The sequence below is a fragment of the Syngnathoides biaculeatus genome, chromosome 7 (assembly GCF_019802595.1).
Source record: "Syngnathoides biaculeatus isolate LvHL_M chromosome 7, ASM1980259v1, whole genome shotgun sequence".
NCBI classification, from domain to species: Eukaryota; Metazoa; Chordata; class Actinopteri; order Syngnathiformes; family Syngnathidae; genus Syngnathoides; species Syngnathoides biaculeatus.
Genome location: NC_084646.1, coordinates 26,069,971 through 26,094,246, shown reverse-complemented (window position 1 = coordinate 26,094,246; position 24,276 = coordinate 26,069,971). Strand labels below are relative to the sequence as shown.

At 40.9% G+C, this 24,276-nt stretch overlaps 1 protein-coding gene across 7 annotated transcripts in view; it reads left to right on the top strand.

The window, feature by feature from the left end:
* The window catches only part of LOC133504019 (glypican-5-like), a 68,418-nt gene that overhangs the window by 18,048 nt on the left and 26,094 nt on the right, over window positions 1–24,276 (top strand). For all 7 annotated transcript variants that reach the window (XR_009795883.1, XM_061826132.1, XM_061826130.1 and 4 more), the window contains 6 exons: window positions 1,860–2,042; window positions 4,074–4,252; window positions 4,429–4,488; window positions 4,607–4,729; window positions 13,706–13,826; window positions 20,790–20,931. Coding sequence is in view for 6 of the 7 variants with exons in the window: in XM_061826132.1 (XP_061682116.1) it covers window positions 1,860–2,042; window positions 4,074–4,252; window positions 4,429–4,488; window positions 4,607–4,729; window positions 13,706–13,826; window positions 20,790–20,931 (808 nt within the window). In the remaining variant the exon portion in view is untranslated. The remainder of the gene's footprint in view (window positions 1–1,859; window positions 2,043–4,073; window positions 4,253–4,428; window positions 4,489–4,606; window positions 4,730–13,705; window positions 13,827–20,789; window positions 20,932–24,276) is intronic.

The following is a 24,276-nucleotide window of genomic DNA, read 5'->3' as shown; positions in this document are numbered from 1 at the left end:
AAAGACACCCAACCTATAGTCAACCTTAATGTCAAATAATGCTGTGCGGCTGCATTGCTGCATCTGGTACCGAATAAGAGTGATTCACAGGTATCATGAAATTAGAAAATTATCAAAACATTTTAGAAGGAAATTTATTAACCAGTATAAGAAAATTTAGCTTGAGACAAAGAGCATTGGTACTCCAACAAGATAAAGACCCCAAAAACACATCTAAAAGTTCACAGGAATGGTTGAAAAGGGAGGAAAAAAAGACTGTTTTAAAATGGCCAGCAATGAGTCGTGACCTTAATCCAATTGAAGATCTTTGGGGGGGAATCTGAAATATACCATTTGGGGAAAGAACCTTGCCAATACTCAAGAGCTTGAAAAATTGTCAAGGAAGAGTTGGAGGAAATCCCACCTGAGAAGTGGAGAAAGCTTATAGATGGAATTAAGAAACATTTGGAGGCTGTCATCTCCGCCAAAGGGTGTGCAACCAAATAAAGAGGTTTGCCAATATTGTTACACATGGTGGATTTTTTTTTCTATAAAGTTACAATGAATTGAAAAAAAATAATAATTTTGTTCAAGTGTTTTGGGCTTTCAATTGAAATATCCCAATGATATGTTTGCTACATTTTCATTTGCGAAGATATACAGTTTATGGAAAAAATAATGTGGGACCATAGGTGAGGACAGCTGTGTAAAGGTACTAGGACATGTATGTACATTCCCTTTCAATCATGACAAGTTATCACTTGGGTCAAGCAAATGTTAAATCATACATTCCTGCTCAAAAACATGGATTGGACTGATAAAATGTATTTTTACTGATCATAAGACTAAAATGTCAGTCTTTCCCAACAAACACACACACATCCATCCCTCCATTTTTTATGAGCCACTTACCCTCACGAGGGTCCGCGGTAGTGCTAGAGCCTATCCCAGCTGTCAACGGGCAGGAGGCAGGATACACCCTGAACTGGTTGCCAGCCAATCACATAGCATATAGAGGCAAACAGCTGCACTCACAATCATTAATATTGCATGTTTTTGGGATGTGGGAGGAAACCGGAATGCCCGGAGAAAATCTGCATGCTAAGTTCCAGTGTTTTCTCTTTAGAATGAAACAAGCGTAAAACAGGCAGTGATTAAAACTTGTTCATATGACCATTTGATGTGACAAAGGTCCCAAATAATGAATATCCACAATGCTATATTTAACTTTGATCTGAAACATTATTAAATACTAAGTCAATTGGTTTACTTCCACACACATTGCCCATTAGTTCATAGATTTTATATTGTTACTGATTTATAAAGAAAATGGATGTTCAGAATTTGGGCACTCTTTATTTGAACAGTGCAAACGTTTTAGACCCTTCCCCCTAAAAGTATCTGAATTGAGAATCGTTTGGGCAGGAATTGAAATAGGAGAACTAGGAATTTAATTGCTCAAATTCAAGCGGCACACTGCCATAGCTGTGAATGTGTAATCCTAATCTCTGATAGGATGACAGCGCCAGGGGTAGTGGTTGTCAAAAAAGTGAATGGAAGAAAGGAGAATCAGTTTTTGTGTATTAGGACAGTGTTGTTTGTCTGTATTCTCTTTTTCGTCCTATATCAAGGCACAAATGGTAAGTGAAGGAAGATGCCCGTGTTATTTTTAGCACTAACATTTCACGTATTCAAACTAAAACTAATGTTTGTTTGATACTTAAACACAGTTTGAAACATGGATCGGCATGGTTCTCACTCCATTTGGACAGTGTCAGGACTTTCTGTTCCTGGAAATTACATTGTACAATGTGATTTTGATGTTCTCCCAATTTTCCTCATCTGATGAACCTCAATTTCTCTATATGATTTTTGTTTAGGTTGGGATATCAGAGCTTGCGGCACCCTGGAGAAATTTGGTTGTATTTCTCCAACGGTTAGCATCTACCTTAGCCACCAGCAGCAACCACAACAGCATGGAGCTAGCACTGTTAGCGGTCCGGAACCACGTGAATGATGCCATTCTGCACGCCCAGCTGCATGGTCCACGTATCACTGCAATTGTAAGGAGACAATGTCAAGTCTTTTAGTAATGTTTAAATGTGTTCTCTTAATTTCAGAATAACTGACACAAACTCTTTTTACTCCTAAGTATCAAAATAAGCACAATGAATTAGAGGTGATCTGATGGAATGTCACAGCTATATAGAGGGATCCAAACTCGTTACATTCAAATGACTGTTTTGACATCGCAGCTTCTGACCAAACATTTCCTTCAAATTTGAATGAGAATTATTATTAAAATGTTCACCCATAGTTAAATTTATAAATTGATTATTCACTAGATAAATATAACAAGATTCTGGGAAGTAATTTTACCCATTCCTATTGAGAGTGAAATTATTATTCATTTATCAAAGTTGGCATGTTTTTAGTCATAACTTGATTAAGGACAGTTAAAGTACATGGTCATGAGAGAACTGAATCATGCTCACAACCATATAAAATCCAGTCATTAGAATTTTGGACACAGAATCACTGAAGTTCCGGATCTCTTTCAGCTTGTCAGTTGGACCTCCTCACAAAAGCTTCACACCTAGATGGGCTAAAAACAGAGTCACTCTTTAGAGAATCTGGGCTTTCGTTCAGTCTTTGTGCGAATGTGCGTGTGAATTCAAATCCGGCGTCAAACAAAGGCTCTGGTTGGCAGGACAACCGATACCAAGAATGCTGCTTAGTTCTGAGCGATGAGAACGTTTCTGTGGCTAATCTCTGGACAAACAGACGAGACACAAACAGCCCTCACACACTGCTGCAGGAAGCAATAGAGAAGCTGGCCAACATTTGCGAGAACACGGTGGACTTAGTGGAGTAGATTCCGGGGGAGTAAACAAACACAGAGACGTAATCGTGCTAATAAGAGAATACCACTTCATTAAATGTTTTATTAGCTTTTTCATTCATTACACATCAAACCAATGGTAACATATAACCTGTATAATACTTTACATTTTTTTCCTGTATGACATTTCAGGAACAGAAACTGTAAAAAGATAGGATTTTGAAAAATATACACTGTACTGTAGATCCATTTGCTATATTTGCTACATACAGTATTTCAGAGGTGCCACGGTGGAGGAGCCGTAGAGCATTGGCCTCACATTGCAGAGGACCAGGATTCAATCCCGGCCCTCCTTGTGTGGAATTTGCATGTTCTTCCTGTGCCTGCGTGGGTTTCCTCCGGATACTCCGGTTTCCTCCCACCCCCTAAACACATCCATTGATTGGAGACTCTAAATTGCTCCTAGCTGTAATTGTGAGTGTGACTGTAGTCTGTCTCCATGTGCCCTGTGATTGGCCGGCAAACTGTTCAGGGTGTACCATGCTTCCTGCCTGATGACAGCTGGGATTGGCTCCAGCACTCCACCAGGTTGTAAATCACTTATTTGTCATACTATTCCATCCATCCAAAGCCCATTTTGTCCTTCCCGATGAGCTACACCCGATGCCAGCTGACTTTGGGTTAGAGGCGGTGTACATTCTGGACTGGCCTGCACTCAATCACAGGGTGCATGGAGACAAGCAACAATTTACACTCACAGTCACACATATTGGCAATTTTGAATTATGCATGTTTTTGGACTGTGAGGAGAACTCAAAGTCCACATGGAAAACATGGAAACCCCACACGGGGACGGCCTGAGCCAAGACCCAAACTTGGACCTCTTGACTGTGAGGCAGAAGTGGTAACATCTATGCTGCAGTGCAGATTTCTTTCAAATAAATATGCCAAACAAACGCGTGATGCTCTCTGCTAAATAAGCACCACTGACCAATGCTTGAGGAACTAGACATGCAAGTATTCAGAAATGTAACGTGCCCAGGACACATTTCTGAACAGTATTGCCAACAGTTTCTGTTGTATATATTTCGGCTGAACTGTCCAGCCTCTGCTATCCCAGGTGATACTGGGATGAATTAGTGGGGGTATCTACTGCAAAATCTAGCGCTGCACAGTACTGTATGTTCCTTTCCCAACTCACAAAGAATCTAGTGAATCATTTATATTTTTCCACTCTTGTTGGTCTCTTCAGGTAGAGAAGGTGTGTGGGCCACAGGTAGCTCATCCTAGGATGGTAAGCGGGCATCCTAATTCCTCACATGCTACAACACCGACTGCCCGGCTAACGCAAAGAATCCCAAAGAGGGTGGCCTTGACATCTTTCTCAATGGGTTCTGGTGCTTATTCAAATGTTCAGCTACAGTCTCAGAGGTGAGGAGTACATGTGTATGTTGGTAATATTGTTGTCAATATTTGTAGTGAGTTGTGTTGGGAGTTAAATCATAAATTCAAGATTCAAAGCCAACATTGACCAAAATTCACTAAACAGCATTTCAGTCATTGAAAATGTGAGAAACCTAACAATTTGCACATGTAATTGTCTGAAGGTCATTCCCTCTCAAAGGATCCAGAGGTGACAAGAGCCGTAGTCTGAAGAAATTATCAAGGTAAACCCATCTCCATTCATTTCCATAAGTGAAATTCTATCAGATAATGAAGGGGATTTTTCTTTTCCTTAACAGAAAAGCTTGCTTTGAAAACACATCTGCATGTTTTATGTTGTAGGGAGTTTGAAGGCTCTATCCAGCGATACCAATTGTTTTTCTCAGAGCTACCAGAGATGCTTTGTGAAAGTGAAATGGCGGTAGAGCAGCACACATGTTGGAGTGGTCAAGATGTTGTAGAGAGGTGAGTATGTGTTTCAAAAATTCAAAACATTTTGATAACTTAGCGGTGGAGGCCACATTGTGTGTGACATAACACTTAACAAACCTTTTCCAAGATGCAATACAGCTAAGTGAGTATCTAAGCATTGAATTTTGCTTTTTGGATTTTTTTTGTTTGGGACCAGTCATCATTGAGGAAAGGTTTGATGGTGGTTAATGGTGTACTGAAATGAAAATTCTTGACCAAAACTGAAAGCCCTAAACCTGAACATTGAAACTAATCAATGACACTGCATTTGTAAGTGCTTTTCATACAAAAAAGCACTCTCATTAAAATTTTACAATGAATCAAAACAGTTTTTAAAATGATAAAACTGACAATCATAAGTAAAATTGTATTTATAGCTATGACTGACAACCTATAGAAATTAACTTCCAAAAGATTTTGTTTTGATTTACATATTTTTAAAAATATGATAAGGATATTACCATGGTGCAGTTATTCCAGTACGTTATGTAGTATGATGAAAATAATTCTCCATCTGCTTTGTAATTCTTTTATCCGCTATTGCTGCTAATGTGAGGGTGAAATATTATGATATAAATATTTATTTAATGTACTGTACTTTTAAATTTATAGGTCCATTTGCTCAAGTGACATAGCAGCGGTGATGTATTTATTCATTTCCTGTTTCTATGCAGCTGTCTCGTATTATCATACACATTATTTCAGTATGATACACATTCCAATTTGCCTGCTATTTTGCTCTTCAAAGTTGGCTAATTTCTGCTATAACACTATTCCAGCCATACCAGTGTGACAAGTGGTACAGTACCACACAGTCACTTATTTTACTGTCTTTTGACTTCTTCAGTTCATTTTAGCTTAGCAACTGGCTTCCCTACTGTCTGTCTGTCTTTTGTCATATGCTCCATCTGCACTCCGTGATAACAATAATATTCAAAATACTTTCTTTCACTCTTATCTACTTAATGATAAGTGACTTACGCTGTGATGACAACAGACACGACACGTTCTTTTGCCTCCGCATGCTTGGCATCATATTTTCAGAATCAGAATGGGATTTAATGGCCAAATATGTAACAACACATGGCCAAATATGTAACAACACACAAGGAACACATTCACAAGTCTGTGCCGCCCTGGTACGACATTCATGCTGAGTACTGAGAAGAAGAATAAACAAACTAACAAGAATGAAGAACAATAGACATTCAATTAATAGGAAACTATTCCTTACAAGAGTCACAGTTGTTCGAAGATACAGTTTTCTAGCATTTAGAGCAGTTGAGTGGGTCAACGCACCACATTATGTTAAGCTTTTTCCCCATTTGCGGTTCACCGTTATAGTCCAGTGACATGACAATTTTGCGAAGGGAGCAGTTTACAGTGCGATAGTCTATAGTATACATTACTATACACAATGAAGTTATGGGAAAGAGTAGTGGAGGCTAGACTCTGGACAGAAGTAAGTATCTGCTGCAACAGTATGGTTTCATGCCTAGAAAGAGTACCACAGATGCATTATTTGCCTTAAGGATGCCAGTGGAAAAGTACAGAGAAGGTCAGAAGGAGCTACATTGTGTCTTTGTGGATCTAGAGAAAGCCTACGACAGAGTACCAAGAGCGGACCTGTGGTACTGCATGCACAAGTCTGGTGTGGCGGAGAAATATGTCAGGATAGTACAGAACATGTATGAGGGCAGCAGAACAGCGGGGAGGTGTGCCATTTGTGTGTCAGAAGAATTTAAGGTGGAGGTGGGAGTGCATCAGGGATCCACGCTGAGCCCCTTCCTGTTTGCAGTAGTAATGGATAGGCTGACAGATGAGGTTAGACTGGAATCCCCTAGGACAATGATGTTCGCAGATGATATTGGGATCTGCATTGAAACCAGGGAGCAGGCGGAGGAACAATTAAAAAGATGGAGGCATGCACTGGGAAGGAGAGGAATGAAGATTAGCTGAAGTAAAACAGAATATATGCGCATGAATGTGATGGGCGGTGGATGAGGAGTGAAGCTCCAGGCAGAAGAGATAGCGAGGGTGGATGACTTCAAATACTTGGGTCTACAATACAGAGCAATGGAGAGTGTGGTGAAGAAGTGAAGAAATGGGTCCAAGCGGGGTGGAATGGTTGGCGGAAGTTGTCTGGTGTTCTACGCGACAGAAGAGTCTCCGCTAGAATGAAAGGCAAATTTAAAAAAAAAGCGGTGAGGCCGGCCATGATGTACGGATTAGAGATGGTGGCACTGAAGAGACAACAGGAAGCAGAACTGGAGGTAGCAGAAATGAAGATGCTGAGGTTTTCGCTTGGAGTGAACAGTTTGGATAGGATTAGAAACGAACTCATTTGAGGGACAGCCAAAGTTGGACGTTTTGGAGACAAGGTTAGAGAGAGTAGACTTACAGGGTAGATGGTTTGGACATGTTCATAGATGAGAGTGAGTATATTGGTAGAAGGGTGCTGAGGATGGAGCTGCCAGGCAAAAGAGCAAGAGGAAGACCAAAGAAAAGGTTGATGGATGTTGTGAGGGAGGACATGAGGACAGTGGGTGTTCGAGAATAACATGCACGAGATAGGCTTAGATGGAAAAAGATGACACGCTGTGACGACCCCTAGCGGGACAATCCGAAAGGAAAAGAAGAAGACTAATAGCGATTGGACAGTCAAGATGTTAGGGTGTGTCCCAATAATGGTACAAGCCAGAAACTAGTAGGGTCGGTGATCAAGAATTTAATGACCTAATTACAAGAGGCAAAAATTTTGCATTGATCGGTAATGCCTACCCGATGGAAGGAGGTGGACAATCCGTTCAGCGGTTTTGATTGTCCATTGCAGTCGGAGTTTGTCCTTTTTTGTGGCAGCCCCAAACCAGACTGTGATGGAGGTACACAGTACTGATTCGATGACTGCTGTGTAGAACTGTCTCAGCAGCTCTTGAGACAGGCTGTGCTTCCTTTGCTGTTTTTTTTAGGATGGTGTTGATGTTCATCTCCCACTTGAATGTCCTATGAGACTGTAATTCCCAAGAACTTGAAGGTCTTGTCGGTTGACACAACACAGTTTGAAAACGTGAGGGGCAGCTGTGGTGAAGGATGTCTCCTGAAGTCCACAATCATTTCGACAGTCTACAGGAGGAGCATTTTTCCGCATTTGCCTCCATGGTTCGCCATCATATTTAACCATGTTAGTTGTAGCTCATAGAAAGCTTGGGTGCCGCACATACGTAACAATGCAACAAGCATATTACTTTAGTAGCATGAAGCAGCAAGGTTGGGCAATAATATAGAAGCTATAGTTTGGATTAGCCGCTGGCTAGCATAAAGATGGTAAAGGCACATGGTTGGTATGGTGCACAACCACGTCGTTATCGAACTATGAATGTAGGCTGTGTAGTGGAGTTATTTAAAGGTTGTCCTAGGCTTCATCCTGGATGAGTCAGCCACTCCAGGGGAGGTTCACTATGGGTTCAAAATGTGGTTCACTAGAGTCCTTCAGATTTAGAAATGGGTTTGTAACCATTTCCAAACTGATAGATGTCCATTACTTTATTTCTCATAATTTCTTTAGTCTCCCTGGACTGTGGAATTTTGTAGCACATTTTGGAGATTTGTTTGACAAACTTGTTTTTTTTTTCCCAGACAGGTTCTGTCGAAATTATTTCTTGATTGAAGAGGTCTGGAGGTAATCAGATTTGGGTGTGGTCGGTGAAAATTAACTGAGTTTTCCAAGAAAATATGTATTTGCTACAGTTACTTAATGATTTAACAAGTTTACAATTAGGGTCTGTGGGTCATGAGTCACACCATAAATTACGTTCTTATAATAACCATTTTTAAAAGGCCCATGATATTTAAATATTTCTAACAATTAGCGTTTAGTTAATTTAAGAGAGATTTCTTTCTGAATTTGAAATGTCCTACTCTGCACTTTCCTTTTGGTTTTCCCAACTCAGCATCCATTCCCATACATTTTTGCTAGTGTGTAGATGCCAAAGGAACATAATAAACAACCAAATCAATCAGAATATGAGTCTGTGTTCTCTAACAAGAACACAAACACGTCTCTTTACCTTGCCACATTAAATGTGCACCGCCTGGAGACATCTTACTTCCTTTTTTATGATCCTTTGTCTTTTTTTTATTGTTATTATTTTAAATAAAAAAACAAATGTATTTTTCATTTTTTGCATGACAGGTCGGTATGATAAATCCATCCATCCATTTTCCCTACAGTTTATCACCACTAGGGTCACGGGCATGCTGGAGCCTATCCTAGCTATCATCGGTCAAGAGGCAGGGTACACCCGGAATACAAACAAACAACCATTTGCATGAAACTACATGAAATTTAAAATCTTCAATCAACCCATCACACAAGTTTTAGGGTTATAGGATGTAAACAACCTACCGAGAAAAAAAACCACGCAGGCATGAGAAAAACATGCTATGGGCACACAGGCGAGGCCAGATTTGAACCCCAGTCCGCAGAACTGTGAGGCGGACGTGCTGATTAGTTGCTCACCGTTCCAACACGTTGCACTGTCCTTTTTGAAAAAAATCTGTTCCTACTCCAGAGTAACTTACACTTAAAAAAGAAGGATGTTTCATAATTATCCCCTTCTCATCTAGATAAACAAGAAAACCAAAATACCAGCTCTCCATATGAAACAGTGCAGTGCACAACTGCAAAGACCACCCATGATAAAGCAGATCTTATTAAATTTTGATCAACCAAAATTAATTATGATTATCAAGCAGGGCGTCTCATCAAGCTTGTGAGCAGGATGTTACATACTGTACATAAATACAGTTGATTTTAGCATATCAAGTTTCAGAATAGAAACAAAAAACAATGAAAATGTGTCATTCTAAATCTGTTTTAAGCTTACTAGGAAGGCAGCTTCTGGGGGGAGTTTCTAGTTAGTAGCCCTCTGACCTCTTTCCGTCTTCCGTCTTTCATCCATCAAGCCACCTATTCATCTCTGTATTTAACCAGCCATTCATCTTTCCATCCTTCTAGTCAGACCACCATTCATCCCATCCAGCCTCTGACCCAATTCACTTGTGTCAGGGGTTTGTCTAGAGCAAAGCGAGTGTAAATCGCCGATGACACTGAAATATTGATGAGAAAGTATATGAAAAAGTGACAAAAGTGAGACAGCTTTAGCGCTTCTTATTTTTCGGTTTGAATCAAAATGAGTCCCATGAGTGTGTTTCGCTACTCATCGTGTTATATCTGTTATCAAGACCCCCCCCCCATACAATTTCAGTGTAATAGCAACTTTACTCCACAAGAGGGAAGCCTAATCATGATTTTGGTTGGAGCAAAACAGTTATACGAGCCGTTCACATGCCACACCCAATGTATCGTTGTTTCTCCCCTCAAGTGTTAAGTATAGTGTGTATGTAAGTATATCTACAATGCACAACTTAAAATCACACTGCATTGAAGCAGATCTCTATCTAAAATGTCATTACAGTATTTCCATTCTACTTGTGTGTGCTTGTTTGTGTATCTATGAACGTCAACACTTCAAATACTTGCTCCAGGGAATGAAGCAAAAGACTGCTTCTTTGTGTGTGTGTTACTGTTAAGCAACCTGCAATAACTGAAGCCCAGATATCTCAGTGACACAATCTCATTCGATTACACGACAGATGATACAGTATTTTGTACCTCATTCTTGGGCTCTTGTCAAGTATACTGTTACACTGCAGCATGATCATTTACCAACATTCTGAAACAAGAAAAATAATCACAATCCTGACAAGGTTCCAGCAGGCTATCACATGTCCATTGAATACAAATAGATAAATCTGTATAACACTATTTGTAGATCCTGTTCGGTGTGGACTACACTCTGGATTGATTGTGGGTCACGGGATCATTCAAAGAGCACTTCCAGAGACAGATATCAATACCAAAAGAGGTTAAATGCATGCTACGGGTAAATTAGATGTTCTATTCAAAACTTTCTCAATTCGACAAATGATGCAGTTGAATTTGATTGTTGTGTAACTACCATTGTGACGCATATAACAAAATGTCACCCGAGAGCCAGCGATTTTGTACAGTGTGCTTCAATTTTTTTTCTGCATGGACTTGCTGACAGCAATAAGCAGGCATTTTGCTCCTATCCCGCCGCTCGGGCAAAGAGCAATTTGATTCAGAGCCAAACCTGCTTCATCGTTGGGCTTTTCCTTATTGTAGAACACCTTAAGGCGCCCAAACCATGAGAGGAGAACAATTATCGTTTTTTAGACTGGGTTGCATAATTTATTTACATTTGCATTCCATCTTTCATAGTGAAAATCGTGTAAATTGATTGTGGTTTGTCTGCTTTAAATTGCAGATTGCTGTGACCCGAGTCACGGTTCTCCAATTTACTGGCTGCCCTATCTGTCTCTTCCATTGAATTGCTAATCAATAATAGCTCAAGTCAAACGTTTTGGAAGATTCCCTAGTGCTCTAGTTCTACAGCCAATCTTAGTCCCAATTTAGCCATTTTGTCTTGTGTGGTTCAAGTACATCATAAGCAGTTTACATGGGAAATGTAGTTTTTTTCTGCTGTGTTGTTTGTCTGCTCTCTTTGGAAAGGATGCCTATAAACGGCTCCAGAGCTGTTTGTCCCATTGGCATAGTGTGAGGATATTTGTAATTCATCTGGATTTCCTGCTTATTTCTTAACAAGAATACACATTGAATGGACAGTTTAAAAAAAGTACATATGGAGGTTAATTTAAAATTGTAAAAGCATCAATGATTGCTGATTTGAAATTTTCAAATGATTAAATAGTGAAATAAATTTGGGGAAAAAAAGTAATTTCTCATACATTTTCACCTTTAGTTCTATTTTGTTCATACTAAATTACCATTGTCAAAAGTTTTGAATGGTACCAAAGAAACACATCCACTGTATACTGTACTTAACCCAAGAGAACCCATGGGGTCACATATTTAAAAGAGAATTTGGATGTCTTGGGTTCTCTAAGGTTGAGACAGCCTGTGGTCTGTTAATGGGCAAGAAGAAAATCCGTACTTTGGTTTGAAATGCCAGGAGTGGTATTGGAAGAAGACAAGAAAACAAAATGCACATTACAATCAATATTTGAAAATGAATTGTGCAAAATCTGCAGTTGATCTAAAGGGCGCTGATATAGTGGCCCTGAAGTGCAAAACACAAGAGCAAATAAAAAAAAAACACAACAGGAAATAATTAATCACAACAACAAAAACTATACACGGCAGTACAGTGGAGCAACCGGTTAGAGCGTTGGCCTCACAGTTCTGGGGCCAGGGTTCAAATCCCGGCCCCACCTGTGTGGAGTTTGTATGTTCTCCCCATGCTTGTGTGGGTTTTCTCCGGACACTCCGGTTTCCTCCCACATCCCAAAAACATGCATTCATTAGAGACTCTAAATTGCCCTTAGGTGTGTGTGTGATTGTGAGTGCAAATCTCTATGTGCCCTAGGATTGGCTGGCAACCACTTCAGGGTGTATCCTGCCTCCTGCTCAATGATAGCTGAGATAGGCTCAAGCACTCCCGCTATCCTTGGTAGAAATGAAAATGGATGGATGGGTGGATTTTCTACAGGAGCTTAGCATACTTAGCACTTGTCACACAACTTACAATTGTTAAAATTAGTCTATTTTGAGAAGGGTGCTCCTGTTTCATGTAAATGAACCACTGCTCACGCTATACCCCTTTAAAAAGGGGCCAATGTGGAACGTGGCTTTTATTGCCATGACAACCAGGAGTGAAGTTCAGCCATAGCAATAACCCAAAGTGGCAGCTTGTTCTTTACCAGTCTTTGTCTGGAAGCCAAACCAAAACATTTTTTTGTTACTCATGGTGGAAATACTTCAACATTAAGCCGTGAAATTACACTATTTTGATTTGTGTAGCATAGGAGTGTCAAACTCATTGTTGTCGTGGGCCACATTGTCATTTCAAATTCCCTCAGTTATGACAGGGAAACCATAACTCATCAACCATCCATCCATTTTTTGAACATCTTATCCTCACAGGGGTCACGGGAGTGCTGGGGCCTATCCCAGCTATCATCGGAAAGGAGGCGGCGTATGCCCTAAACCGGTTAAGAACAAACCTCCTCGCAACATGTTGACAACTTCACCAAACATTTTAGTTGCCCAAGTGTCACTTCACTGAAGCTAATGTTAAAACCACGGTTATCTAACGCTAAACTCTGGCTGCATTCCAACTGTGCTCACCATTCTGGGTTTGATATTATTGTGTGTGAAAAATTTCTCTGTTCGGCGACTCTGAGCATAGCTTGAAAATTGTGAATGTTTGTCCAGCGTAGCTGCCAAATCATGGGGAAATAAATTTGACGAGTAGCCATTTTGAATAAATTAGCCAAACTGTGACACTGTGCATCCAGATTAGGGGAAATGGCTCTGCACCATTCTTAAGAACAAAGAGGCAATCTAACTTAATAAATAGAAAAAGATAAATGCAACTTGGTCCTCGAGCTGATTACTAGAATTCTATTCCTAATTTACATGGTAAAATTGTTTTAGTTTGTGAACGGTTGTTCGCGAACAGTCTTGGAGCAAAAAAAGGTCATGAGCTGAAGTTCCACTTGACATGCAAGGGGCCCATGCTAATTGTATAAACTCTAAACTGCCTTTGCAAAATATGTTGATCTGTTGTTTTCCTTGACTTGTAAAAATGTGATTATTTGGTGTCTGCTCTAAGAATTTGCACGCCACAATCATCTGTTCTCAAAGGCGCAACTTCAAGCAGTCCTTCTACTCGGAATACCCAGCGACGCATTGTGTGCTCAATCTGTACTTGATTTGCCGTTAATGTGACTGAAACTGATGTTTTAAAGAAAATACAATATAGCTAGTCTCTAGCTAATCTGAGCAGAAATTAATATACTTATGATATAAGATATGACCTAATTAATATAACGCTGGTTACTGTATCTCTCTCCCATGTTCTGCAGTTATGCAGGTCGTGTGGTTGGCAGCACTTTAAAAGCCCAGAGGGAGAATCCAGAAATGACTGTCCGTAATATGGATCCTGTCCTAAGGGCGGCCAAACAACGATTGGAGCAGATAACACAGGTAAACACAAGATCATTGTGAGCAAGACAAAATGAATTAAAATGAAATACATTTGTATGAAACATCTATACATCCATTTTTTCATACTGCTTCTTCATTTGGGTGTGGGCAGCTGGAGTCTATCCCAGATGATCTGATATTGGATTGGGAGGAGATCACAAATATCTGTATCTTGAAATGGGAACCCGGAGATAATAATATAATGAAGAGTTCATTTTGGAAACGTTCTGCATGTCTAGGCAGCGAGCGGCATGGACAGTTGGAAGGCAGGTGACAAGATGCTGGCTTGTTGGCAGGTACAGTAAGATCCTGTGTCAGGAACACTGGGGAGGACTAGGATTGAAGAGATCGCTGGAAACAGGGATGCTTAAATAGCAGTGGTGATGATGGCTGATTGGGAAGTGCTCAGAGAGAGGGAGAGAGAGAGGAGAGAGAGAGAGAGAGAGTGAGAAGGAGAGCGCACGCAAAAGCCTACTGTGGGCAGGACATTACAAATGACGCAAAAAGTTGAGAACTCCAGGTTTTATTTCATAGTATTTATATGTAGATGTGTGAAACAACTCACAACGGTGCATCTTTTGTTTGAATCCACCCACTTTTCAAGTTATTTGAGAAAACATTAAATGAATTTCAAGTGAATAACTTTTAATATTTGGTGGCATAAACCTTACCTGGAATAACTGCATCAATAACTGGAGGAATGCTATTCCATAAGCACTGGACTTGTCAATCTCACCAAATGGCAATGACATATTGGGTCCCTTACAAATCCGTTCTTGGACCTCTCCTGTTCAGCCTGTATATGCAACCATTGAGTCAAATTCTTCAGAACCATAATGTGAACTGTCATAGATGCAGATGACATATCGAGCAATGTTTCCTGGTGACCACAATTCTATTGAGGTACACTATGTGTCACTGGCTAAATCGCAAACGACCCTTCAAAGCGAGTCTGGTGGCTGTCCAGGCCACCAGATTTGTAGTGCTTGGCTGGGTCATTCAGGAGGTCCGCCAGGACACCTAGCACAAGGGTTTCTAACATGGTGTTCATGTGGACGGCCATGATGCTGGACCGAATGGTAATAAAGGGGCCAGAAAAAAAGGTTAGGTGGTGTTTGCAGGGCACGCGACATCAGAGCAGGTTTGGGTGGTCATCACCCAATCACCACCACTGGAGTGAAGTCAGGTGTTGGCTGTGGATGACTGTGGCACGGGAGCCTTTATACGTTGCCAAGGAGCATCGCACGGGATCTACAATTGGTTCGTCAGCCAGCCGCTGAGAGGTTTGGGAACACAGTAAACAAGAGAAACAGAGTGCACAGGAATGTGCAAAGGTGCTCCAGGAAACATGGGTGGCATGAGATGAGGATTTGAAATAGCCACGGGATGAGAAGACTAGGGGGCAGGTTTGGTTAGATGTTACTTTTTTTGAAGTGGTAGAAGGTTGACAAGAACAGGTGGACACCATCAATAAATGAGCACACAAGGCATGAACAATATATGATATAAAAAGACCTGAAACTAAACAAAATCTAATCTAAACTAAAACACAGACAATGACAACACTATAAAAATATATTTTCTTTGCACAGCTTTGATTTACCGTACAAACATGGAGCCCATTATTACAGGGCACAAATAAAAACAACCATTCACTTTCACATTCATCTAATCTATGGTCCCTGCTACCAAAAAAGGTACATCACAAAAGGTTGGCTGCTTAAAAAGTCGATCTTGAGGCAAAAATGTTTGGGCACCCTTGGAGTACACCATCAATGACTTGGTCAAAATGAATTGTGATTTGAGGAAAAATGTATCTCCAAATGGCAGCATGATGGGTCAGCTGTAAAGCGTTGGGTTCATAGTTCTGAGGTCCCGGATTCGATCCCGGCCCTCCCAGTGTGGAGTTTGCATGTTCTCCCCGTGCCTGTGTGGCTGTTGCCCGGGCACTACGGTTTCCTCCCACATCCCCAAAACATGCAACATTAATTGGACACCCTAAATTGCCCCTAGGTGTGATTGTGAGTGCCACTGTTGTCTGTCTCTTTGCGGCCTGCGATTGCCTGGCAACCAGTTCAGGGTGTACCCCGCCTCCTGTCCGTTGACAGCTGGGATAGGCTCCAGCACTCGTGTGACACTTGTGAGGATAAGGGGCTCAGAAAATGAATGGATGGAGGTATCTTCAAATATATAGTGGTTTTGTTATAACATCAGGGATTCCCTAACCACCTCTGCAGTATCATCATCAGTCAAGAATGTAACTCACAAGTGCTGCAATCCATCCACGTTTTTATCGTTACATCACCCTTTACAACAAAGAGATAATTTCCTTTACCCATGATGATCATCGACTAGTTTTATTTTGAACTCATAAGGACTCATAAATGGGCCTTTAGTTCTGAGGAGTGTGATTCCAGAAATGCTTTATGCCAAAAAAGTCCTCGCAACTTTAGAAGGAGAAATGTGTCTGTAAATGTGTAATGTGTCTTCACCCTCATTTGGCTTTCAATCATGTGTTATCACCACTTGAGTGAAGTGCTGCTTAATGCAATACATTTAAATGTCACCATTCCAAGCATATGTTGATAATGACGTTCAGTAATACATTAATTCAGCAATTACAACAGATTTATGCGGCACTCTCGAAGCATTTGACAGGTTGGTAATATGCTGACAGGATTTGCGGTGATTACTCATAAATCATCCATCAAGGTCATTTACAATGATATCGGTTGAGTTCAAGACTCTTAATTGACAGTGACTCAGCTGAACAGCTGTCAAGCTGATGAAGAGTGGCACCTTGAGTTGAGTTGAATTCTTACAGTGGCTATAATTCTAACTTTCAAATCAATTTTCCTCATTGAAAAGAATCGAAGTGTCATTCATTGCCCCCCCCCCAAAAAAAAAAAAGACAAAAATTATTTACATAAAAATCATTTCATGGATGGTGAACAATGAAACTGTTCTTTCATCATAATTTCATCCATCATTTCAATGGGAAATATGCCACTCCTTTTTGTTTGTGTGTGTTGGGCACCAGGAGTTCTTTTTAACATTCACACATAGTACACATAGATTTGATAATGAAACACAAATATGACTACTGTAAGATGGAGTAATATGAGTTGCTGTGGCAACTTCTGAGAGGATAAGCAGAAAAGGCACAGCAACGTCATTAGGCTCAGTCCCTATCACCTCCTCTGTTGCAAAGCAGGGGTCCACTGTATGAAAATGTGCTAAGAAAGAAAAACAACAAACTAACAAACACCTACCTGCACGCAAGCTGGAGTCTGATGTGGGTGTTTTCTGGTTGGATTCCGGATCACATTAGAAATACTATGCAAGCTCCATTTTGTATTAATTACATGGGAATTTATGTGCGCCGCTTTTTAATTTAAAATGATAATCCCACACTTTTGCCATTCATCCAACACTGCGTGTGTCTGCACAACGTTTGCTGTGGAAAACATGAATAGCAACCCAAACATGTTTCCAGCGGAGCTTTGAGGCAGAAAGTTTGCATCAATCAAATTTTGTAGTCAACTTAGCTGAGTTAAAGTATTTTACATTTTTCCCCCTCTAGCCTGAGATGGATGTTCAATCACAGCACCCACCTGTTCCCAATTAGTCTGTTCCAAGCAGGTGTTTGAAGAGCATTCCTCAAATTTCTGTCTTTTTTGCCACCTGTCCCAGCTTTTTTTGAAACGCGTATCAGCCATATAATTCAAAGCTAACTATTTGATGAACAGTTTGACATTAATTCACATGATGTCAAACGCTAAGAAACCTTAACTGGATTGGCCGGGTGTTGGCTTCTGACCTGAAGTAACCCTGCCTTCTTAACACTGAATTTAGACGGTGAATTTCAGACAGCGAATTGTAGCCAGTTCAATCTCAGGAGACTTGAATTTTAAAGGTTGAATTTTTTTTTATATGGTGAATTTGTTAACAATTAAAAGTTAAACTGAAATACAGCTATTGAAAATATGATCACTGTGAAATAACAATGTGAATTTTACAACATAAAATTTTCAGTGGCATTTTTAATTCAAATCCTGGTGACACATATTTACTTCCATAACACTGAAGCATGGTGGTGGCAGTGTGATGGTCTCAGGTTGCTTTTCTACCTCTGGCCAGGAAAACTTGCTGTGATTGATGCAACAATGAATTCTCCACTGTACTAGAGAATCCTGAAGGAGACTGTCCAGCCATCATTTCGTGCCCTCAAATTCAAGCACTCTTGGATCATGCAGCAGGACAATGATCCAAAGCACAACTGCAAGTCCACCTTGGAATGGGTCACAAAAAACAAACAAAAAAAAGATTTTGGAGTGGCCAAGTCAAAATCTGGATTTAAATCCAATTGAGATGCGGTGGTGTGAGCTTAAACAAGCAGTTCATGTTGGAAAACCTTCTAATGTCGCGGAGTTGAAACAATTCTGCAAATAAGATCAATTTGAAAGACTCATCACCAATTATCAATTGATTTCAGTTATTGCTGCAGAGGGTGGAACAACCCATTGCTAAGTTCAAGGGGCAATTGTCATGATCCTGCCGGTCCAGCCCTGGCTGCGAGGTTGCCCGCGCGGTCGCACTGATTGGGAGGCACACACCTGCGCCTCATGCTGGCTGATTGGCCCCAGTGTATATAGGACCATGGGGACGACTGCTCCGGGGCCAGATCGCTGCGGTTCATGCCCCGTTCCAGCACTCCCGTATCTCTGATCATATTCTCATGTGTACCGACCTCCGCCTGTCCTCCGACCAACACCGTAAGCTTGACTCCTTTGACACTTCTGCCTTCCTTGATCGATCCCCCGTGTACCGGCTCCTGCCTGCCCGCTGACCTGCTCTCTACGGCTGACGTCCTCACTACCGCTGCTGCACCTGACTGCCTGCCCAATCCCGACCTTGGAACAATAAATGTTTTTCCCGAATTACCTCTGCATCTTCCGTGTACTCCTGCATTTGGGTCCTACCTCCGTTCTGATGGGTCGTGACAGCAATTACATTTCAGAGAGGGTCAGAAAGGTTTGGATTTTTTCATGCCTTAATAAATGGAATTGTCATTTGAAAACTGCATTTTCCATTTCCTTGGGTTGTCTCTGAGTGAAGTAAAAGTTGGTTTCTTTTAAAACCTTCAGAAAAAAAATCAGGAGGGGGGCAAATACTCTTTCACAGCACTGCATTCTGTTATTTTGTTTAACACAATGTCTCCACTTCACTGGTATTTGGTTTGTATCTGAAAGTATAATCCTTGGAAGATATTCAAGAACAATGTAAATATAAGAAAACATTAACTTCATCCATATTAATACATGCCAAAAAAAGAGCTGTTAGTAAATTGTAAGAGGTGTAAGATGAGTCAGAGTATAAAGGTTTTTATTGTAGTTTCCACATTTCCAAGTCTTTTTATTGTTTTTTTTAAGACTGACGAGATGGAAGCGGACACCATGGCCACAAGCTTTGAGAGAAACAACTCTGAGGTTACCTTCTAATCAAAATCCTCCCCCCAAGTACTTGCCCAGTCGAGAGACATAGTTATTAATTCAAACATTTAATTCATTAATATTCATGACTGTCATTTCTACTTATCCCAAACCTGCATTACTAGGATGAGTATAAGAATTAAATATGACAAAGATGCATTTGTGGAATATTAATTGAGAGGTTTGTGGCTCTCTCAATCTTTCACCTCACCTTTCTCATCTTCCACTAGACCTCTTCTCTGGTGTCTGTTAATTAGACTTTGGAGAAGTGGGCTCAGTTTCATGCAAGCTTTGCAGTTTCATGGAATTCCACTAGTTTAGTCACTCGTTATCCTTGTAATTAAAATTTGTGTGTACATGCTCAGTCAATCAGAACATGCATAATCAACCTTATGAGAGCCACGCTTACATAGAAAAGGGTAGTGGCTTTTTGGCTGTGCATACATCTTTTTTTTTAAATGACAGGTTATGACAACTTGGCCAGTAATAGCTTCATTACTAGTCTAACCCAGTCTCTCTACACATAGGGTACGAAACATTTTGTTGTCTGCTTGCGAGCTGTATCATATTAATCGCATGTGAACATACCTCAAGCAAGCCTTACATGAATGTCCTCTCCTGTCCTGAGCACCGATGACCACCAATGCACTCCCCCCATTTTTTCTTATAACATAGTCGGTGAGATCCATTTGAGTTCTCATCCCCATGGTAACAAGTGTATCCAGTCGCATCTGAGTTGACAAGATAAAGTCCAATGATTATATTGCAGTAGTCTGACATAGTGTACTTGTGAAAGAGCAAATTTGTCTTGTAGTCATTACATGTTGTCTCCCAGCCATGTTCTCTCTCACAAGCAGGTGAAGATTGGAAAAATGAAATGAATAAAAGCTAGTGCACCCATGACAACAGCACCCCTGTACTTTTAATGTTGGGTGTGATGATTATCATCCCCGCATCAAAACAAGAAAAAATGTCTGATTTCTACTGGAACTAAACGTACATAATACCTCAACCGCTCCTTGAAGAAAAGACGGCCCAAACTATCCTCTCTGGAGAGTGCACACGTTTTTCTTGTTTCTATCCTTATTTTTTCAAAACAAAACCATCACAATCACAACTAGAACATCTCTCTCATTGGAAATAGTGTTTAATGTCTTATATTGTGACAGTTTAAATATTTAATGTAAATACTTTATATACGCTGAGGTTTTGACATCATTTTGTGAATAAGCAGTTCCATTTATTATTTTTTTTTACAGGGGAGAAAAAGACTTACTTACTGCCATTACAGTTCATGAAATGATTATATATGGTAATAGGTTAGACTATCTAGAAATATACATGTAGATACGCTAAATATTCCATGTCTTGGGGGCCTAATAACTCTATTCATAAAAACTAGTGACGTCACTGGAGGACTATCAAATAATGAACCAAATAAAAATACGCAGTTGTATTTTTGTATGTTTAGGAACTTTTACTGGAGCTTGGATGGGCACGCACAGCCATAAGAAAGGATGAGGAAGAGGACGGAGGGAGTGCAGAAACGGACGCAGGCAGTGGATATGATTGTGATGATGAAGATGGCTGTGAAGCATCTGGTGAGGTGAAAGGTACGTCCCACTAAGAAGTGCCTTTTTACATAGACACATCAGCAAACTTAATTCACTTAATCTACTTGACGTGCAATTCTTTTGTCAAAATAAAGTAAAATAAAATAAAGTACCGTCATTGCCAGATTACTAGCCACCTTTTGTGCTCAGTGTTACGTTTTCATTGTCTCAAAAGTGTTCTCTTTTAATTGACTCTCTGTCATACTAGAGCAGCTCCAACTACCAGAGACAAATTTCTTGTGTTTTTGACATACTGGACCAAATAAAGATGATTCTGATTGGTGACTCTAAATTGCTCATAGGTGTGAATGTGAGTGTGAATGGTTATTTATGTGTCCAGTGACTGGCAGTTAGCCGGGATAGGCTCCTGTGACCCTAGTGAAGATAGGCAGTGTAGAAAATGGATGGATGGATGGATCATTCAGTCAAAATGCTGCTCAATCACACTAATAAAATTGAATTAGTTTTTGCAATATTAGATTACATGATAAAATATTTTGTCAAAACAGTCAGCTAGAATTACAAGGAATGCAACATTTCCAATGTCTTTTCAAATGCAAATCTAAAGCACTATAACTATTATAAATCATAAAAAAGTAAGTAATACATCATATATTCAATGTAAACATTACCACCAGCACAATCTGCTCTTTCTTGCCATTGTTAATTTCATGACCCACTACATATGTAATTTGAGGGTTTGCTTTATTAGCCATAATAATGACATTAGGATGTCTGTCGGTTTTTTGTCAGTTCTCATTTGCCCTACCTCAGGAATTCATAGAGATTAAACTGATCAATTTTTTTCCCTACTCAGACCTAAATGATGCGCTCATCAATCCTTCTCCCTCTCCAGATGTTTTCTATAAGTCAATAATGTAAATGAAATTGCAGCTACTTCGCTCCTGTCTAATATTCTCTGTGGAGCCATGACCTATTATGTTGTTGTTTAAAATGTAACATCACTTTAGTCACTTAGTCTTTAAAGTTATTTTTCTCATTTTTTTCTCAACACACCAGCTCATCTTATATAATAGAACATATCACACCGATTCTGTGTCTTTAAAATTCAAAAGACATTGTTTGTACAAAGGTTTGAATCTTTGTAACGTGGTCTTTGCTCTTGTGGGATCTTTTTGATGATCATGAGTAAAGAAGAGATGGGAACATTGATTTTCTGCCATATCTGGAAAGTAATTAATTTTGTTAGACTCATATACTTTAAATGTCCCTAATCACAAGACATACTCAAAAATACCTTGCAGAAACGTTTTCTGCTTATTGGCATACTAAATACATCTTCCCTCTAGTATCAAGGACTGAGCTACAGTTCAGGTCCATGCCTCAAGCTTTAAAAAACCTAAATGATGTATTTCAAGGGAAATGCCAGTATTTTCCAGTTCTTATTTGCTGCTAAATTTAATCTACATTAGTAAGCATCCATGTCTGTTTAACTGGATAACAGTAGAATCTAGCAAGATCTAATCTTCTCAAGTGACTATAAAAGTTCCCAGACCGAGCCTTTGGTTCAGATAGATCAGTGCTATAAAATCAAAATGGCTTTTTGTCCAATTGAAACTCTGTAATATTGAGGCCGAAAACATATACAGAATCAGGATCAGTGTGCTTATCAAGCAGAGCCGTGCTGGAAATCCCAAAGTGTTGCATAGTCATAGGGAGTTAATGAATTAGGATTTGGCTCAACAAGGACAAAAGTGTTTTTCCACATATAAATGGTCACAATGTCCTCTCATTTCTGTCTGATTCAAAGTTCAACAATGCAATTACTTTATGTGCACTGAACAGCTAATGTATTGATAATAATAAAAGGAAGCAATGGTTTTCCAAAAAAATGGTTGGGTTTTGAAAGAAAATTTGTGTAGTTGTCGCTCCATTAGAAGCCATTATTGACAGGGTCCTGAATGTAATGGAGTGGTGACAGATATTTCCCCAAACAAACGCCCACCCGTCTGTATGGTGGCCATCCATCCAAAGCAAGGAGCTAAGTAGTTTAGGAAGTTGGCTGGGAAGACAATCAGTGGGGTCTCTATGGGGCCACTCAGGTGGACATCCGTGAGGAGGGTTACAATGGCAAAGCAGGAACTAAACACGAGCAGGTGACAGCTGCAGACGAAGCACTGCCAAGCCAGAAGAGAGAGGTGGCGGCTGCTACTAGTCAAAAACCACCAAGACATGGTCGAGAGGATGTGGCTGCAGCTGGTCGAGCACTGCCAAGGAATGGTTGAGAGGCGGCTAGGGGTCAGGCTCCATTGAGGCATGAGCAAGTGGTGACTGGAGGTCAGGCACTGCTGAGACATGAGCGAGAGGCGACTCTAGGTCAGCAGGCACCTCCTGCTGCCATCAATGCTTGGTAGGAGTGGGCAGAGTGTACAGGGGACTCCGGAAGGTGAACTGGGAAACGTGGGCAGTATTGGTTGATCGGGAAGATGGATGAATATTTCCATACAGATTTGAACCTGTGGCTGTAATTAATGTTGAATATTCGGATGGTTCTTTGGGCGGAATGACGCGGAGTCTGACGAGCGAACTCCGCTAGTGGGCCACAAGCCAAGCTTTCGGGTGGCGTAGGCCTTTAGCCGAGCTTCGGTGGTAGTGGAGGCCTTTAGCTGAGCTTCGATGGTGGCGGAGGCCTTTACCCTAGCTTCGGCGTTCGGGGCTAACGGCCTCCACCGCCTGGAATCTCGCTCGCGGCTGCCGCCGAAGCTTGTGGCCCACCTTTGGTGGTGGCAGAGGCCTTTAGCCTACCTTTGGGGTCTGTGCTAATGGCCTCAGCCGCCTGGAAGCCCGCTCGCAGCGGCCGCCGGATCTTGTGGCCTGTCTTCGGTGGTGGCGGAGAACTTTAGCCTAGCTTCGGCGTCTGGGGCTAACAGCCTCCGCCGCCTGGAAGCTCGTTCGGGGCTGCCGCTGGAGCTTGTGTCTTCGGTGGTGGCAGAGGCCTTTAGCCTAGCTTCGGCGTGCAGGGTTAATGGCCTCCACCGGCTGGAACCTCGGCTCGCTCGTCAGACTCTGTGTCATTCCTGTCTGAAGAATCATTCCTGGCTGCCAGCCCAGAGCTCCTGGGGGCTTTTGTTTACGCGCTTATGTCGTGCATAGGCCTCTGAGTAGTCAGACTCCGAGTCATTCCTCCCGATGAACCATGCGAATATTCAACATTGATTCCAGCCACAGGTTCAAATCTGTATGGAAGTATTCCTCCATCTTCCCGATCAACCAATACTCCCATTTCTTCATCATATGAGGATAAATCAGAGAAATCAGCGCTGGGCATAATGATGTCCCATGTAATCCAGTGTTTGGATCCGCACGGTACACGTCACATATGCC